Consider the following 20,533-nt stretch of genomic DNA (forward strand, 5'->3'; position numbering starts at 1 on the left):
AGAGCCTCTGCCATGGGGAGCTGCAGCCTGAGGAGAGGGTACAGTCCAGGCAAGCCAGCAGGATATTTTTGAGCTGGGCTTTTGTTTCCTTGAAAACGCACTAAAAAAATCTCCACCCCCAGTATCAATGTGTTTAAGCAAGTTGTGCTAAGCTCCCCCTTGCAATGAGAAGAACTCAGAAGAATATGCACTCCGGTTTTGGATGCTTTTCATGTGGGTGTTTTACAATAGAAGCATACCATACCATCATGAATCCAAGAAAATAAATTTATTATACTTTGAAGGAAAAAAATCCACAGACATAAAGAAAGTTAAATATAAACTGCAGGACACAACTAGTCATACTAGTGAATAATGGCTTGTGTGGCCAGCAAAGTACCAAAATGACATTCTGAGACTGATTGAGGTATTTAGCTATTTTTGGCTATAGAAATTGTTGTCAGCCTATTTTGAAATAGTAAGATAGTTTTCCCAAAACACACAGTTTTAAGTTGAATCAGGCTCTACATTGACGAAATTGTGTGTAAAACTCAATTATGTAGCTCAGAGAAAACCATAGCAGCAAGATGGCGGGAACCTACTGAACTATCACAAAGGGACCTGTTGAACTTGAAACACCCAGTTCTAGCTTTTCACTGTCCTTCCTGCAAGAAAGAAGGAATTTTAAATCACCAGTCATTAAGCTTGTTTCCTAAGAAGGTCTGAGCTAAATGGCAAATACTATTTAATTTAAAGCTAACTTAAATTACCCTTTAAAAAAACCCCTTAAAGTGAGAAGCATTCTTCAGTGAGATGAGATTCTTCTCGTTTTGACAATCTTTTTTGGGGCCAGTCCCAGTGCTCCTAAGAGTGATGTTTAGGTTATTAGGAGATTGAACGATACTCTGTAAATTACTCAGGCCCCTTTTCTTTCTTCTGACAGTTCTGAGGCCAGTCCATTCAGAGGGGAAATAAATAACGGTGAGACTTCTTTTACTAAATAAATCCTATAAAAGGTTTGGTGAGGAAGGACGTTTCTGCTATTGGTTTAAGTAAGTTTTAAGTTATCTGTGGGGATTTAAATTTTGTTTCTTTTGTGTCTTGTTACCATGACCGAGTCTGTGTCTGACTATAGGTTCTGGGACAAAAATGATTTTCTTCAACTTTTTATTCCATTATCTGGTTAACTGCCTTTCGACTTGCTTCAACAGACAAAATGCTTCTTGTCCCTTACTCCTGCTTAGTAACTGTAGAATAAAACCAAGTTGTGTAGGCAGAGATCCTGCTGCAGAGCTCCCAGGGCTTAGCTCTCAACGATCTGCATGCACTCAGAATCTCACTCCGCAGGCTGCCGCATGTAAATATCCCATAGGTATGGACCAGCTATACTTCCCACTCCTCTGAGTGTGTAGCTCTCTGATGTGAACCCAAATTTGGACAAGAAAGAGTTATTGTTGGTTTGGGTTCATGGTAAGTTGGCGTGCAAACCTTTAATGGTTTTCTAAATTAACACGTATTGTTTAGAAATTCAGATAAGATGTGCATGTTCCAATAATGAAGTTAACTACAATCATCTTAGAACTGTTTAAGGGATTTGGGGAAGTATAAAAAGGGCATTGTAAAAAACTAAGTTGTTTGTTTTCCTTTAGGTGCGCTAATCAAAGTGTTAAACCAACTTTGGACTGTAGTTGCTACATTCTTCAGATGGTCTGTAGGAACCACAGTACACAGTGTGTAGTGTAATATAAAATAGCCATACTTGAAGTGTAAATTATTAAAAATATTGTTATCAATTTTATGTCAAAATAAACATTTTACATATCCAAACTATGTCTTCTTACCTATAATTTTAGTTTCCAATTAATAAAAAAAAATTAAACTGTGCTATGACTTGCATTCAATTTTCCTGAACTGCAAAAGCCACCTGATGTTTTGCTTTTTCAAAAAGCATGATTTACTCTACATTAAAAACATAGTCATTCAATGCTTAGTATCACAAAATTAACACCCATAATAACAAGACAATCACTGCCACTAAATAGTCTTTGAGATTAAAATATTTACAGTTCACAACAGGAATATCTATCTGATTAATTGTTCTTTTTTTTTTTAATATCACTTGTCAACATTTCAGGTAAAAGGCATTTAGAGTCCATGCCTCCCTCCCCTGAAAAGGTTTAAACATTGTTTTGGTTTGAGCGTTTATGCCTCAGCCAACTCTTTGCCATTAAATATGTAGCTCATGGGAAATCAAAGAAAGGTTATGGCATGATTTTGTTCAGTTGGTCTGTGCTCACGTAGCCACACGATGAGAGAAACTCTTTGTCAGGCAAGGGCCAGGCGGTCGCATTGAGTATGAGGCCCTGTGGAGACTGTACTATATGAATTGAGGTATAGTCTGGGACAGGCATCTCTGAACTTGGAGCCCCTTCTGCTGTCCCAGACCTCCCAGCAGTAGTGGTAAGGCTTTCTGTGGTGATGTAAATGTCTTCTTGGTTAAAGCTTGGCTGCACTTGTGATTCGACCTCGACATGAGGGGCCACAGTGATGCACTTTTTGGCATCTGCCTCGCAGAAGTAGGCGTTGTCCATGATGACGTTGGCTGGGCAGAGCGAGACCCCTTCTGGATGCATGTCACACTGGGATATCCCTGCCTTATTCTTTTGGCCTGGGGACAGGACCACACTCCCTGCTGGTGTAATGTCGCTTACCTGGGCATAAAAGTCAATGTTTGCCAGTAAACTCGGATTGCTTAGCTGAGGATGGGCAGCTTGATGAGTTGACTCAGCGTCACTAAGAAGTGCTCTTGGTTTGTTTTCGTCTGCTAGGGTAACACTGAGCTGCTGGGGAGCAGGGGTAGTATCACTAGAAGGCGAGTTATTTTGATTTTTCTGGTCAAGGCACAAGAGATCTGCTTCCCCTTTTAACCTTTGTGGCTGAGCAACCTCTGAGGTACCATCACAAATGTCACTGGCATTGAAATCAGTCTCCAGAATGTCAGGTTCACAACAGCTGGTACGTCCAGAGTCGTCATCCTTTGCCCCAAGGATATTAAGTGATTTCTGGTGGTCATTGCGTAGAAGTCTGTCTGTGTCTGATCCTTCAGTCTTGTCATCAGGGTCATCAATATCCAGCTCAATGAATTCTACCCATGAGTCATCATTGTAGAATTCGGGTTTATAATTGTCATGAATGGCTAAGATTGTGTTCACCTCTTCTAATTTTCCTTCCTAGGAAACAAAGAAAATGAAGATCTATGAAAAGAAACTCGTAATGACTAAATGATTTAACAAATAATATTCAGAGACTAATTATGGTATAAGAACAGTAACAAAACCATATAACAAAAAATACACTGGTGTAGAACTTTTAAATACAAAAGGCATTCTCATAATTTTAAGAGATGTATTATTTAAAAAATTTTTCACCTGAAGGGGTACAAAAAAATGGAATGTGATTCATATAGTTTGCAAAAGTTCTCAATGTAAGACAGTGTTCTGCAGGTAACATTTAATTAATGTTATTTATAATTTACATAATTTATTAATTACCTTGAGGAGACCTGGATCAATTCCTTTAATCTTTGGAACTGGAACTGGGGGCAGAATCAGCATCTTAATCCTTGAAAACAAAAGTTTGGTTTGATATATCTTAAAAGCTAGACATTCTCTTATTTAAAGAGGTATTACTTATTCCAAATGTTCTGGTACTGTATATAAGTAGGATATGAGAAAGAGAAGGAAAATATTAAGGTAAATAAGGAAACACTATAGAAAAAGAAAAAGACCAAAAAGTCTTCATCTGAATTCAATTTACTTATTTCATAGTTACTTTATTTTCAAAAAGTATAATCCACCTAATGTAATAGTATTAAGGAAACCACCTTGAACAAGAAAAATGTAACCTACCACATAACAAAGGTCAAGTTTTATGATGCTCAAAGTTTAAAATGTATTTTTACATTCTTGTTAAATTTGTTAAATATTAAAATTTTATATTGAGGTATATAAATGCATACCACTTAGTGTACAGCTTGAAGAATTTTGACTTGTGTATACACTCATGTAATCATCACCTAGATCAAGATATCAAACATTCTCCTTTTTTTCCCCTTCACGTATCTCACCTGTCCCTACACGCTCCTCTCCTATGGCCGCCACCAGTCTGTTCTCTGTGTTTACGAGTCTATTTCAGTTTTGTTTTTTAGACTCAACATGTAAGTGAATCATACAGTATTTGTCTTTCTCTGTCTTATTTCACTTAGCATAATACCCTCTAGGTCTATACATTTTGTCACAAATGATAAAATTTCATTTCTTTTATGTTCAAATAATATTTCATTGTATATATGTACCACATCATTTTTATCCATTCATCTATCGATGGACATTTGGGTTGCTTCCATATTTTGACTATTGTAAATAATGCTGTGATAAACATTAGGAGTGTAAATATCTTTTCTGATTAGTGATTTTCTTTTTTCTATTTTTTTTTGAGGTATATAAAGTGCACAAATCTTGGAGTACAGCTTGATGAATTTTGGCATGTATACACCCATATAACCATCACCCTGACTAGGACCCAAATATTCTCACTAATTTTTCCTTTTTTTCCATTCATCGATTTCACCCATCTCTCCACCTCCATACCCTATGGTGACCACCAGGTCTGTTCTCTGTTTATGAGTCTATTTAAGGTTTCTCTGTTTTGCTTTATAGGTTCCACATACAGGTGAAATCATATGGTTAATTGGATTGTCTTTTTGATGTTGAGTTGTATGAATTCTTTATGTATTTTGGATATTAGCCCCTTATTAGACATATCATTTGTAAATATATTCTGCCATACAGTGGGTTGTCTTCTCATTTTGTTGATGGTTTCCTTTGCTATGCAGAAGTTTGCTGTGATATAGTCCCACTTATGTTTGCTTTTGTTTCCCTTGCTTGGGGACACATCCAGAAAAAAATTACTAATGCTGGTGTTCATGAGTTTATTGCCTATTTTCTCCTAGGAGTTTTATGGTTTCAGGTCTTCAATACACTTTGAGTTTATTTTTATATCTTGTTTAGACAGTGATCCAGTTCCATTCTTTTGCATGTTGCTGTCAAGTTTTTCTAGAAACATTTATTGAATAGACCGTATTTTCCCTATTGTATATTCTTGCCTCATTTGTTATCTATTAATTGACCAACAGGCATAGTTTATTTCTGGGCTCTTTGTTCTGTTCCACTGGTCTATATATCTGTTCTGTGCCAGTACCATACTGTTTTGATTACTGTAGCTTTCTACTATAGCTTAAAACCAGGAGTGTGATATCCTCAGCTTTTGTTCTTGTTTTTCAAGATAGCTTTGAAATCTTGTACCTTGTACTTTGAAATCAAAGTACCTAACTCCAAAACCCAGGCTCTTTGGGGTCTTTTGTGGTTCCATATAAATTTTAGGATTATCTGCTCTAGTTCAGTCAAAAATGCCAGTGGTATTTTGATAGGGATTGCACTAAATCTACAGATTGCTTGGGGCAGTATGGCCATTTTAAGAATATCAATTTCTATCCATGAGCATAGGATAGCTTTTCATTTATTTGTGTCTTCTTCACTTTCTTTCATTAATGTCTTATAGTTTTCAGAGTCCAGGTCTTTTACCTCCTTGGTTAAACTGATATATAGAAATGCAATAGATGTATATAGAAATGCAACAGATTTCTGTATGTTTATTTTATATCCTGCAACTTTACTGAATTCATTTATTAATTCTAGTAGTTTTTGGCAGAATCTTTTGGGTTTTCTATGTACAGTATTATGTCCTCTTCAGATAGTGATAATTTTACTTGTTCCTCACCAATTTGGATGCCTTTTATTTCTTTCTCTTGCCTGAGTGCTATAGTGAGGACTTCTAGTACAATGTTGAATAAAAGTGGTGACAGTGGGCTTCTTTGTCTTGGTCCTGATTTTAGAGGAAAAGTTTTCAGCTTTTGGCCATTGAGTGTGATGTTAGCTGTGGGTTTGTCACATATGGCCTTCATTATATTGAGGTATGTTACCTGTATACCCACTTTGTTGAGTTTTTATCATAAGTGGATATTTTTGTCAAATGCTTTTTCAGCATGTACTGGTATGACCACATGGTCTCATTCTCTCTTTTGTTAATGTGGTGTATCATATTATTTGATTTGTGGATATTGTACCATCCTTGCATCCCTGGAATAAATCCCACTTGGTTGTGGTGAATGATCCTTTTAATGTATTTCTGAATTTGGTTTACTAATATTTTCTTGAAGATGTTTACATCATTGTTCATGAGGGATACTGGTCTATAATTTTCTTTTTTTGACTTGCTTGAAACGGATTGGTACTAACTCTTCTTTAAATGTTTGGTAAGTCTCCTGTGAAGACATTTGGTCCTGGAATTTTGTTTTTTTAGGAGTTTTTTGATTACTGGTTCAGTTTTGTTACTAGTAAAAAAGTCAGTTTAATTAAAGAGTGGTTTTCCTATCATCTTTTTTTTCTTCTTCTAATGTCTTTTATTGACAGCCAGCATTAGGATTTGGGAGTGAGAAATTTAATTTATCTGAAGCCAATTTCCATGTCAATTATAAAAAAAGGTAATTTTAATGCATATATCTCATTAGTATTTTGCAGAGAAAAGAAAGAAAAGCTAATCCACATGGAGCCAAAATTATTTGCACCTTCAAAAAAGGGTGGACTTGGATAAATTCACACCACAGAGCTCACAGTAAGTATAAAATTATATAATCTGATCTTATAAACCAGGGTATCTTTACAAAGATCATTTGGTTGGGAAAGACTAAATATGAACTATCTCTAAGTAATCAGTATGGTTTTATACATACACAATTCTGTGATGCACTTAAGTTTTCTGTTCCAAATATTTATTTTTTGACCATAACACATTACAATGTCCATTCTGCCTGTCTTATGCTTTATTCCATCTTTTAGAACTTAGAACAATTCCTGGCACAAGAAGGTGCTTAATAAATATTTCTTGAATACATTTGAATAAATCTTTTATCTATTTTTTAATGGTATAATTAGAGTTTGTATCTTAAAATTAGCATTGTTGCCCTAGAATAAAGCTCAGAGATTATCCATTCCAACCAATTCTTTTTCTTATTTAAAAAAGCCTTATATATCAGAGAATCCACTGCTGGGCAGGTTGGTACACTAATTTTTGGGTAGCAGCTGATATTCCACTTAATGTGAATGGACAGTCTATTCAACAGGGAACACATGCTCTAAATATTTCTATTTACCTTTTTACCTAAACAAGGAATAAGCCAAAAGTTTCTTTGAATAGCCTTTATTAGGTTTCTTCAATGGGGCAAATGTTAAAATGAATTGTTACTGATGAAAATACCGAAAAAATATATATGATTAATAATAACTCCTACCTTTTTTGAATGTCTCCGATAAGACCCTGTGAGATGTATTTTGTACTGAACTATGGGCTGGCAAATTATGGCCTGTGGGCCAAATCTGGCCTGCTCTCTGTTTTTGTAAATTTTGAATGGAACACAGTCACTTTCATTAGTTTACATAGAGCTATGGCTGCTTTCATGCCAAGGTGGCAGAGTTGAGTAACTATGACAGCGACTATATTGCCCCCAAAGCCTAAAAATGTACTGTTTGGCCCTTTATAAACAAGTTTGTCTACCTCTGCACTAAGTACTTCATTTAATTCTTACAACTACCGGGGAAGCAGATGATATCTGTGGAAATATTCAGAGATTTAAGGAAAGTGTTCAAGTCATGCACCCAACTTGGCACAGTTAGGGCTCAAATCCAAAGTACCTAACTCCAAAACCCAGGCCCTTGTCTTTTGTCATGCTGCTGTGTTATTTGGTTCTGCTACTCTAAATGAATATTTCAAATGTCAAAAACTTACAAATATCTGACATAACCCTAATTACAGAAAGCAAAGATTCCCAATTGCCTAATGCTTGACTTGGTTCTATGTGGCCTTCTTTTTTGCACAGGATGATGGATGCATTTCGGCGCATATTAGCATTCTGGGAGTAGTGGTTGACTTTAGGCCAGGGTGGCAGACCCTGAAGCCTACAGGGCCCAAGCAGGTCATGCACATGAATGAAGCAGGCCTGATGCAATATCATAGGATGGGATGGGAATGGTGACAGAAGAACATACGCCCTTCCCAAATGGGATAGTTAGTCTTCTGCTCAATGCATGTTGCCATGCAGGAATATCAACCCAGTTTCACTAGGTCTTTCAGTTTTAAAAGATAATCTAAAGAATTCTCAAAATCCAATTTTGAAAATTTCAAAAATCCAAATTTCCATTTGGTAAACACTTTGTAGTAAAATCTTTACTCCAAAATCAAAGTGTCATAAAATGACAAAACACAGATCTGTAGGCCAAATTTGGTTTTCAGGTTCCCACTTTGCCACTTTTGTTTCATGCTGACTCATTTCTATCTTTCCCATTAGTAATAGCTCAAAGGCTGGGTGGGTTGTATACAACAGAGTATAAAGATAACCTGGCATGAAACTACATCTGTGACTTTCCTATCATCCTATTCAAGTTGGAAATATAAACCTTCCTAGAGCTGACACAATTATCCGGATTAAGAAAGGAAGAAGTGGCTTGGATTGTGGATTCACAAAACTTCAAGCAAAGATATGTAGGACCTGAAGCTCTTTTTAGCCTTCCGGTTCTGGGGAAAGCAGACATAAGCACCTTGTTCTCTGGAGTATCATTTTAATTACTGGAACTACATGTTCTTTGCACACCTGCTGACAACTATTTTCTTCCATTTCCTACTTTCATTAGAACATGGAAATTTAGACAATAACAAGGGTTTTTGTGGACAAATGAAAGAAAAAAACCTAATTGTTTTCTACGGAGAACTTAATTTAGCACAGGAAATTTGGGAGAATGATAAAGATTTCAGGACAATTGTATAATTTGGTGATTTGACCAATCATAGTTAAAAACATCATTAGTCATAGAAACACACTCTTATTTTCTTTGAAGTCCTATTTGTTGAGAATACTTTTTTCTTTGAAATCTTGTTAACATAATTAAACATCATAACAAATTTACTTGGCCTTCACAATGACTCAAAGCTGACAGCTAATGTTAAGAGTAAGTTACAAACATAGTGGGTATATCTACTGCAGTTACATATAAATTAGCCCATCACCTGGACAGATCAATGAATTCAAATTAACCAACCGAATAATTTGACTCCTTTGTGGCTGGCATTACTTAGTAGATAAATACATTTTTAGAATTTTAAGAAATTAATGTATTTAATTTTTCCTCAAACAATTGAAAACAATTTATTACTTAGTAAATAAATACATTGTTAGGATTTGAGAAATTTATATATTTAATTTTTCCTCAAACAACTGAAAACTGTGTTGTTCTGCTTTATACCAGTTGTTTGTAAATTAGAGGTGTTGCTAGAAAGTTAAGTGCCAAATGAAATTCTGCAGAATGAGTTTTGTTTTCCCATTGGTTTACATGATAAAACTGGAGATGAAATTCCACTTATAATAACCCTTTCCCCATTCAGTTGGAAGCTTTTAGGATGCTTGACACTCTAGAACTCCAGCATTGTGAAAATTCTTTTGTCTACTAAAATTCTATTTTGATGTTCACAAATGCTATACAACCTCAAAAAAAAAAGAACTAAAAAGCTTTTGCCATATATTCACATAAATTCCATTCTGATTTGTAGAAGTCTTTTAGCTTCAGCTGGAACCCTAGTCTTCAGTTCTAGGCATGGTGACTGACCACCTCGGTTTGCTGGAACAGGGTTTTCTGGGACACAAGGTTTTCAGTGCTAGAACCAGGAAAGTTCTAGGCAAACTGGGATGTTAAGTCATCCTAGTTCTGGGAGAAGGGGAAAGATTAACCCATGGGACTTAAAAAATACTCTAAATGGGACTGAAAAAATACTCTAAGTGGAAGAAAATGGGAGAAATGGCAAATGGATACCAATAATTTTTCCTATTTAAAATGTAAAAATATTAAAATTTTTTGTAGTCTGTACTGAGTTTCTTTCAGGAAGAAAAGTAGAATGATAGATCTTAAAGCTTAAGGGAAATGTAAAGGTCATACAATCCTACACCCTCATATTACCCATGGGAACAAGGAAGCCCAGGGAGGTTGAGGGATTCAAACAAGATCAAACAGTAGAGGCAGAATAATAACTGGAACCCAAGCCTTCGACTCCAAAGGAGTGCAGAATGGCATCTCTTCAAACTTGGAATTTTAGCAGTGTTTACAAATGCAGTTAACGTATCATTTAAATGATATAAATAAAATTTAATAATTTATGTTTAGGGAGGAGATTCCCACTGTCTTACTCACGCTGCCATCTTGGCTCCGCCCCTAAAATTTAATAATTTAAATAAAACCAAAATTTACTTGAAATCACCATATGAAATCTAGAAAGATTTTATTAAAGTGAATTATCTAGGTGGTTTTAGTTGCGACTTAAATTTGCTTATGCATCAGGTCTGTGTCAAACTCAGTCAAAGGTTCCAGCTACCTTACTGTCCTGGAACTAATGAGCCACCTTGCTCAGGACTTTGAAGAAGTGAAGAGGCAGCTCTGAGATGACAGTTTCGTCAAGGAGGTACATACCACAAGGTGAGCAGTCACTCGTTTCAGCCTCTTAATGTTAAGCAACTTCCTAGATAGAACTGAAACCTATGAATTCCCTATGACGAACAAAGTGGCAAACATATAATTGGAGGTAATATGTTACCATAGTAATTAAAATTTTCACTCATGATTTTCCAAAGAAAATATCATAACAAATGGAAACGCACATGGATTTCTAAACAACTGTCAAAAACATATCAAAGTAGACTATTTCATACCTACCTTTGTTGTTTTGAAAATATGAATAAAAATACTATCATTGTTAGCCCAAATATTCCAAAGATGATAATTAAGAACCATGGAAACTGGAAATCTGAAACACACAAGAACAATATCTCACTCAGAATTATGAAATATTTATATGTCACTTTCCTTTTTCACATAAAAATATTTAACTTGTACGCATCTAGTAAAATCTGTAATTTCTCTTGATAACCTCTGAAACAGAAAGCAGTGAATTAATAGTATTTTCTGTACCCAGAATACCTCTGTCCACTACTTTTAATCCTTTCACGTAGGAAAAAGAAAGTCAAAATAAAGAGACAGCAAATAGTTTAAACACAGCCATGTTTATATAAAAAAAAAACACCCAATGGCTTTAAACACCTTATGTGCTCAGGGTATGTCATTAGTCATTAAAGGCTTCAGCTCTAGGACAAAGTGCTGCTTGGTAACGTACCTACTGCTTTACCTAAATAATGTCCACTTGCTTGTTTTTTTTTAAAGGGTGGTAATATTTTTTGATCCTCCACACTGAGGATCTATCAAAAAGGTAAGGGTAGAGTTCCTATTTTTGATCAATGACTGAAGTTTTTAGACATGCAGAGCATATATTTTATAGCTTAATAAAATCCTTTGACAGGAGATCACTATTGGGGCTCCTAACTTCGGATTTTATCATAGCAGATTTGGGGGTATGTGTTTGTAAAACTTGTTTCATTCCTTACAAACAAATGCCTGCGAGCAACCCTGCAGCTGGTTCCCAGTGTTCTTACACACTGACAGAGGTTATCTGCTTTTTAATAAAAAAGAGGTGGAATTTACCTTAATGGTGCTTTATTAAAAGTAGGCTTTTATGCTGTAATATTCCTTTCTTGTTTTAATTTTCTTATTCAGTTATTAAAATCCCCAAGGGAAATATTATGGCTATTATAATTTGTGGGGGAGAGAAATTTTGTATCTTGTGTCTCTAACTTTACATATAATTTATAACTGAATGACATATTCAGGAATATAACATAAAGCTAGAGCTTTATGTTAAAATTTTCTTTTAACATGGAAGGAAAAGACAGTTAAGAAAAAATCTCTGCTAGATTTTATCTATGCTATGCTAGAATTAAATGTCATCACAATAAGCTTAGAGGTCATGTGGCAAATGTATTTTTAAATCAGAATTTCATTATAACATTGTGTGAAGCATCAAGCCTGTTAAGCAGAACTTAGAAGGGATGGTACTATAGGCATTTAAGTAGTATTTGGTATGGATTCTGCCTGTACCATAAATGCAGAAATCTAATTTCTCTGTAGCCTGTAACTGTTTCATTAACAAACCCCAGCTCCTCATATGGCCTTGTAAACCTTCTGGTTTTAATGGAGATGAGTTATCACCAATAACCATTGGGGAGTGATAACATTACACATCTACTGTTTATTATTAAGCAGCCTTCTTTATTTCTGTATATAAAAGTTTTAGTTCTTTTATTCTCAATTTATAGGCCCCATCTGCTGAAACTTCAATTATGTCTTTTTCTTATATAGTACCTTTAAATGTTCTGTGTCATTCTTGAGCATAACTGGTACACCACTTATTAAGCTCTCTTCAAGGTAAAAGCTACACCTAAACTTTCTAAAGCCAATAAGCACCTGCTGTTGACTACCTCACTTGACTCAATATTAGGCTCTTAGATGCCACATACCCATACATCCACATATGCAGAGATTTTCCTCAGTATGCATTTGAAAAAACTTTTTCCTGATTATAAATGCAAACCAAGTTCATTGTAGAGAAGTTTAGAAATACAGAAACATAAAGACAAGAATCATCTGAAATTCTAATATCCAGAGATCTCCCATTAATATCTTAGTGTATCATCCCTCTAATTTGCATTTACCCTAGGACTTTTCCGGAATTAAATAACTTGAAAACTAAATTCTCCCTCCACTTTGGTAGTGGATAATATGTGCCACAGATAGTGAGCTTGAGGTCTCTCACCCTCACATTTGATGCTATTGAATCTTGATCTGGGCAACACCCTAATAAAAGAGGGAGTATATTAATATATACTGAGAAAAGTCACATTGGCTGCCATTTAAAATCTTTTCTTTTTACCTTCTTCACATGCAAATGGGCTCATCTGAGGAAGTGTTACATAGAGCATCTCACTGAACTCGCCATATTTTTCAGAGTTTCGTTGTCTGGATCTCACACGCACTTCATAGTCTTTATCCAGTCTCAGCGAGTACACAGGAACTGATGTTGACAATACAGGGTCCATCTTTTAAGACAAAATATAAAACTTACTGGTTTTTTGAGAGTCAACAACCCAAAACTCTAAACTCTACAAGGTAAATACCTTTGTGTGCTGCATTTGAATTCAGGATGAATTTCTGCAAAGTAGATAACATTTTTAAGTGCACTGGTATGCCATTTAAGCTAAGATCAAGGAAAACAATTTTGTGAAGAATCATTTTGTTAAATGGATAATAGTCTAAACCCAAAGATATGACGGACTTGTTTAAAGAAATGCAGGTCTATCTTTGCATTGCTGTCAGGTCTACTACAATCAAAGCATGACAGAATTATTATGGAGAATGGCAGAAATCTAGGGAAGACTACAGATATGTTAATTGTCCTTGGGGATTTTACAGTCTTGTATGAAGACATAGGAAGAGAAAAACCTATTTCCACACAAAACAAGTTATAGTCACATATATACATCTGTTCTTTGGAAATTCTGGGTAGTCACTCATGATCACAGAACTATAAAAATCACAGTTGTTTAAATAATTCTATGAGAAGCAACTATATACCTAATTGGTTTGTTCTAGAAGGCTTAAAGCCACCTCAAAAGAGTTTGCTACTAAAAATCTGTGAAGAAATGTCACTGGAATCTTTGGTAACGAACACCAGGGTCCCACAACCCTTAAGATAAGAATATTCCTTTACCTTCCTGGGGAAAGGCAGGTGAGATTATTTGACCTTTAAGACATACAGAGATCAAAGAGCTAGACTCAACTAATGATGGTGTTTTCCCCTGAGTCAAATACTCAAAGCAGGTATTCAGTACGTGTTTTTCATATGTTTTTGGGTAGAACACCCTGTTCCCATTTAAATCAGGAACACTTACTTTTCAACAGCATGGATTTTTCACATAAATAAATTCTCATGATTTGTTTATTAAGTTAGAAGCTGGGTTTTCAGCTTCTAAAATTTTCCTTTCACCTTGGTTTCTACTTATAAAGTACCTGTTTGTTTTTTGTTTTTTTTTTAGTTTGCATGTTTTAAAGAAGCTTCTTAAAATGTGGAATATTGTATAGCTAAAATGCTTTTCTAAGGCAGGATTCTAAATTTTAAACATTTTATTATTTTTCTTAAAATATTTTAAAAAGCCTGTTTCCACACTTAAGCCCTAATTTCTCTATTGTCACCAATATTCTTTACAGACTTCACTAATAACAACACTGAAAAGGGGTCCTCAGTGATTTGACCTATGGCCCCGTTCACCTTCTTCCCTCAATCTGCCCCACCAGCCACACCAAACTCCCCTTCTGCTACCCACACTGAACCCTGCCAGCTGCCTGCAAGGAGTCTCTCTTCTCAGCCAATCCTCAGTGTGAGTGAGTATTGCTGATATTCTAAGAAGTCATTCCTGGCACTTTTCCATATTCCATCCTGCCAGAGAATTCCCATCTTATATTACTTCTTATATTTCACTGCTCAGATTTCTATATTACTCTGAAGATTCTCTGGGGGCAAACAGTGCCTTCATTATATTTGCATTTCCAAAGCCCAACACAATCAAGTGTACAGTTGGTGTTAAAGAGATGGCCCCATACGTTGTGGATAATTCTACATCATCCATTAAGTCTTTAAAAAAACACAAATTCTTAACTTGGTGTAACTTTGGTAAATAATTGTAAGCAACTAGATGATCACTAGTATTACTTTTATATTCACAACATACTTAATAAAAAAAGATACAGTAATACCAAATTCAGTATCATTGTATGGTAACATCAGTTCCTGATATAAACAACAAACACTAGATTTTTTCTCCTCTATGGATTTGTCAAAACTCACAGAACTGTACAAGTGAAGAGTGGGTTTTAATGTGTGCCCATTTTTGAGTGTTCATTACAAGGATCTAAGGCAAGGAAGTGTATTTCAGAAAGATCACTCTGACTCCAGTGTGAAGAATTTATCAGATGCTTCAAACACCAGAAGCATATGACCTGCTTGGGGGCTGGCATTAAGCAAATTAAGAGGACTACTGACTGAACTAGGGTAGGCACAAGTGGTAGTTTCTGAAAGGTTAGCTGCAATGTGAAACCTGAAACTGTCAATGACTCTTTCTTAGTTTGTCACATTAAAATTCACCTTTCCATCTAGCACTTTCAATGGATCATTTCCCATGCATCCCCATTTGGTTACATCATGTATTAGTCATTTGGAAAATACTGCTTCAGTTTTCTAAATGTTCACAAATTTTACTATACAATATTAAAAAAATCACTTTTGCTATTATCACCATTGATCTCATCAGGAACGTCTCTAAAGACTGGGAAAGGTATCAAGCTCACAGTTACAGAGGTAAGTTTCCCAAAATTCTCATTTTCCTTTGAAAGCTTAAATATTTTTCACAGGCAACAACTACCATCAATTTTTTTTCTTGAAATGATATACTCATTTCATTTTGTTTTGAGAAAGGGTTGCCTAATATTTGCCAACTCAAATATGAAAAATCATCTATCAGTTTATCAATAGTTTTCTTTCAAGGGAAACAGGTGTGCCATGCAAAAAGCAGCTAGTTCAGCTGTCAGCTCAGCCATTTCAGTGCTTTTGCTCAAGGCAACCATCAGTTCCTCAGTATGCAGCAGAAGTACTCTATGTGTACTTCCTGTGTGTCACACAGAATATTCAAAACTGTGTCCTCAAAGGCTGAGTACACAAAGTATGTGCAACTTCCTCATGGACCTTCTTCTGTGAACCGGCCTTCCCCCTCTGACTGAATGTGTGGGGATATGGAGTGCAGTGACAGGCAGTACCGTTTGGAGTGACTGCCTTGATTTGTGGGAAGGAGGCAGCTGTGTTCCCACCATGGCTTTTGTACCATCAGTGCAAATCTCAAAACTGAAAAAAGGGAAAAAGCCTTTTAGTATTACTATGAAAATAGTATTGACCTTGTGGACTTTCTGAAAAGGTTTCAGGGGCCCTTGGGGATCCATGGTTCACATTTTGAGAACTGCTGCCCTGGGATACCTAGCACAGTACTTTGTGTTCCATAGTTATCTCAGTACCTGGTTGCTGAAGAAATGTTAGCCTGAAGCCTGATATAGAAAGTCTTCTTTGACTCAGCATCCAACTGAGCTTTTTTTGCACCAAGTTAGGGACAGATATCTAAATTAAAATGATTCTGAAAACAGAATCTTGAAGCCCAATATATAGCTGCTCCAACCTCAACTTTCTTCTCTGACAACAATGGCTTCTTTTCAGCAGTTCCCTGAATGGACAGGGCCTGGTGTCTCCAAATTCTGGGAGTGACGCTGTGCTAGGCTGCTGGGCATGACCTGCTGACTAGCCTGGAACCACTTGGCTTAGCCAGGGCTGTAGCTGTGGTTAGACTGATTTAGAATTAGTTACATTGTGAGCAGCAAGATAACCCCATTTTTCTTCCTGTTGTGTGCCATGTGGAATTTTTCCAAGTGCCCAGTTCCCATACACTTGTCAAGGAAGTGAGGAGTTCAGATGTCATCTAGTACCATGCTCCATGCCTACATAAAAAGCTCTTAGCTTGATTCTTCCTTGAGGTATGTAGCAAAGCATCCTTTGAAACCTCTGGGGACAAATTCCCTCCTCCTGCTTCCCTCCTGGAGTCACTTAAAAACTTATTTTAATAGGGGTCTTGTGAATAGTAGCAACTGAAATCATGGGAGAATATTTAGCCATAGTTCACTGGTGACTTTAATCATAACCCTTCCCATGGTTAGCCACATCCCCAAAGATTGCTAAGGGCTAGAGTGTATGACTTTGTTCTAAAATTAAACTGGACACCAAGGATGACTGGGGAAATAGTTCCCCTTCCCTCCACAGGCTTCTGTATAGCTCCATGGAAACATCTGCTGTGGGACAGAATTCCAACATAATACTTTATTAATTACATTGGTTTTCCTCAAATAAGAATTTTTCATAGAGTGTGGGCATGTGATATTAGGTCAGAAGGAACTTTAATAAATGAGAACAGTGTTGATATAAAAAGAAAAGTCAAAGGATTGATTTTTAAGCATGAGATGTAACGACATCTTACCATTTTCCATTGGGTCTCATTTACTTCTTTGTATTGCAATTCATACTCCAGGACTATCCACCCCTTCTGAACATCTGCATTGGGTGGTGGTTCCCATCTCACTTGGATATCTGCATGAATCCCCGTTAAACTGATGTTCAGTAAAGTCCAGTTGAGGCCAATGGGTGGATCTGGTTGAACTGGGCATTTCAACAGAGAATTAGTACACAGAGACACAGGTGATATTAATGCAGTGCTTTCTTCTGAACAGTCCAAATTACTTTAAACCATTTTTTATTAGTTATATCCTTCTCCCAATATTCCTATTATATCCTCATTTTATAAGAGAATATCATTTCATAATGATGATCTGTTTTTAACTTAAAAAAAGCCCCCACAAGAATTTCTTTTGATTTTTAAAATCTCACCTATAACTTTCCTTGAAGATCTGCCATGTTTTACGTATCTTTTAGCATTGATAGGATTAATGCTTTGGGAATTTGGCAAAGGAAATACATTTCGATTCAGAATTGAAGAAACAGAGAGTCAGAAAGACCTAAACAGTACTTAAACACTAGGCTATTTTGGAACTAGGGGTAAAGAATCTTCTTTCTTTCAAACTATTGATGACCTGGGGCAAGGACCTTGTCTCACTCATTTCCATACTGCTGCTAGTACTGTCCCTCTGACCACTCAGCAATGCTCCCTCGCTTGTCTGCCCAGCCTCACAGGATGGTTTCTGCAGACCAAGAAGGAAAACATTACACCACTGTCTCCCATGGTGAAGATTCAGTGTTTTCTGTCTTTTACTTCGATGCATGCAAACAATCTGAAATAGTGTCATGCTCGGTTCCCACTGCTGGGTTTGTTAGGGATGGAGGGGCTCTGACCACCTCTCTTCGTGCTTCCACGTGACAACCCCTCTGAGGCATCAGGAAGCAGTTGGAGCTGAATACACCCCCAAACAACCCCCTAGGCTTCTCCCAGAACTCACTCTCCTTTCACCTTCCCTGTCTCCGGGTGCAGTGACCTCATTCCTCCAGCCGCTCAGGACGAAAACGCTGAACTCTTCCTTGACTCACTTTTCCTCACCACCTGGCATTCTGTCCACTGCAGTCTCCAGACATCCCCAGCATCCAACCCCTTCTCTCGGTCAGCACCTCCATCAGCCCGGCCTCGCCATGGTAACGGGGGCCCATGTGCCACCCTGGCCTCCCAAACGCTCTCCTCCTGTAGTCATTGCCCCCCTTTCAGTCTGTGCTCAGCACAGTCTTGCACACAGCTGTCACAGGGACTACCTCCCACTTCAGTCAGATCACATCACTCATCATCTAATACCCCCGAGGGCTTCCTATCTCCCTCCATGTGAAAGCCAAAGTCACGGCAGTGGCCTAAGGGGGACCAGCACCTCGGTGCTGGGGTCTCCCGCAGCTGGCCTCTTAGCAGCCCCTCCATGCTCACACGGCGCCAGCTGCTCTCCCCTGTGCTGTTCCTTGAGTGAGCAAAGGCATGTCCCTGCCCCAGGACTTTCACCCTTGCTGTGCCCTCTTGCTGAAATGCCCCTCCCTCAGATATAATGTGACTGTTCTCCCTTTTCCTTCTTTACTCAAGTGTCACTGTCTCAGTGAAGCCAACCCTGATACCTGTAAAGCCACAACCCCCAGCACTCCTCTGCTCCTCCCCAGTGTGTCTGCTCACAGTGTTGTCTCTTCCCAGCCACGCTGGGGTAAAAGCTTGAGGGCAGGCATTTTCTGCCCGCAGCACCTGCCTGGCCCCAGGAAGAGACTCAACTGATATTTGCTGAATGAATGAATGAACAACAAAAGTCTAACTAATATAATACTTTAAATTCAGACAATAGCCATGGGAGGTGGTGGTGGAATACACACAAAGTACACAAGGAAGCTGAGCTTGTGCCTGTCATCTTATAATCTGTTATGGTCACCTCAGTTCTCTGTCATTGCTCACTGACAGCTCCCTTCCTGCTACTGTTATCACTCTGCCTGTCATCGTCACAGAATTTTCTAGTCCCTCTATCTCTGGTCTGTGCTACTCCAATCTACCCTGCACACTGCAGCAGGAGGAATCTCCCAGAGACATAGTGATGTAACAGGTGCTGCTGTATGACTTTGACATTAAGAGCATGGACTCTGGAGCTAAGCTCCCTAAGTTCCATTCTCAGCTCTGTTCAGGTTTAAGCTAGTTTAATTACCTACTCTCAGCTTCATCATCTGTAAAATGGGGATTATAATATAACCATCTTACATGTTATTACCCCTGACCCATGGTAAGGACTCTGTATTAGCTGTTACTATCCTCAGGTCATTTCCCTGCTTAAATATTCTCAAATGAACCTCTTGGCAGTAAGATAAGGTCTGCGTTCCTTTGTGGGGTACACAATTCCACTGGTGACCTCTCTGGCCGACTAGTCAAGCCTGCCTAACTGCTCCCGAGTCCTTGCACATTCTGTGCTGTTTGTCACTTTTGGAACTTAGTAGTTATTGGAAGACACAGTCCATCTTGTATACTTGGCCGCTCCCACTGATGGGTGAAAAGTAACTGAACTGTTTTCGTCTCTGTGTGGCCCTTCCTCATCCCTGAGGCCCAGCCAGTCATTTGTGCCTTTGGCCACCACCTTGGCTGCCTATCATTCTGCACACTGCAGGTGCTCAGGCACTGTGTTGTGGTTATTTGTTGACACACCTGACTCTCCTCCTTGACCATATATCACTCATACTGTAGCCTCCACACAGCACAATGCCCAGCACGTGACAGTTCCTCGGTGAAAGGCATCCAGGTAAATGAATGGGGCCAGCTGTTGGCCGGGATGGGGCTAGAACGTGGGTCTTGACTCAGTGTTCTTCTACTAACCTCTTAGCCACTCAACACACATGGCACCTACTGTTATTAGGACATTACTCAGTAGTCTTTCCAAACTATGTCACTGAGTTCTCTGTGTTGCTTGTTACAATTTTCTCAATCTTCTCCCTGAAAGTCAGGCTATGAGATTTACTTGTTTCTATCTGCAGCTTCTAGCCACATTCTCTTAGTCTCTTCCAGTCCACTGATGCCTGGGAAACCACATATAAGCATACAAAAACAACACAAGGAACTCGAAAAGCAACAAATTAGCTTTTGTGGGCAGATTTTGAGGCACCATTGTCAGCTACTCCAAGTCCTTCTTTGAGTCTGTTCTGCTGTTTACACTGTTACAGTATAAACCTGAGTATTATAATTATAGTTGTTTTATTTTCCTTCCCTTGTGTCCACATGATGAGGAAGGGATAATCTGGATCTTTCACTTAGTTCATTGAGCTAATTATCTCCAGTGTTTGTCTTGAGATCTTATAAATATGTCTTTAAACTGATTTGGGGCTATTTTGTAAATATAAAATTCCAACA

The 20,533-nt window shown here is 37.6% G+C and overlaps 1 protein-coding gene across 4 annotated transcripts in view; it reads right to left on the minus strand.

Annotated features, from left to right (window-relative positions):
* Positions 1-253: 253 nt before the first annotated feature.
* GHR (growth hormone receptor) overlaps positions 254-20,533 on the minus strand; it is a 251,391-nt gene continuing 231,111 nt past the window's right edge. For all 4 annotated transcript variants that reach the window (XM_036910891.2, XM_036910895.2, XM_036910892.2 and 1 more), the window contains 5 exons: positions 17,153-17,331; positions 12,958-13,123; positions 10,851-10,941; positions 3,531-3,600; positions 254-3,209 (listed from right to left, as the gene is read on the minus strand). In XM_036910891.2, the coding sequence (XP_036766786.2) occupies positions 2,241-3,209; positions 3,531-3,600; positions 10,851-10,941; positions 12,958-13,123; positions 17,153-17,331 (1,475 nt within the window). In that variant the 3' untranslated portion in view covers positions 254-2,240. The remainder of the gene's footprint in view (positions 3,210-3,530; positions 3,601-10,850; positions 10,942-12,957; positions 13,124-17,152; positions 17,332-20,533) is intronic.

The sequence above is a fragment of the Manis pentadactyla genome, chromosome 2, assembly GCF_030020395.1.
Source record: "Manis pentadactyla isolate mManPen7 chromosome 2, mManPen7.hap1, whole genome shotgun sequence".
NCBI classification, from domain to species: Eukaryota; Metazoa; Chordata; class Mammalia; order Pholidota; family Manidae; genus Manis; species Manis pentadactyla.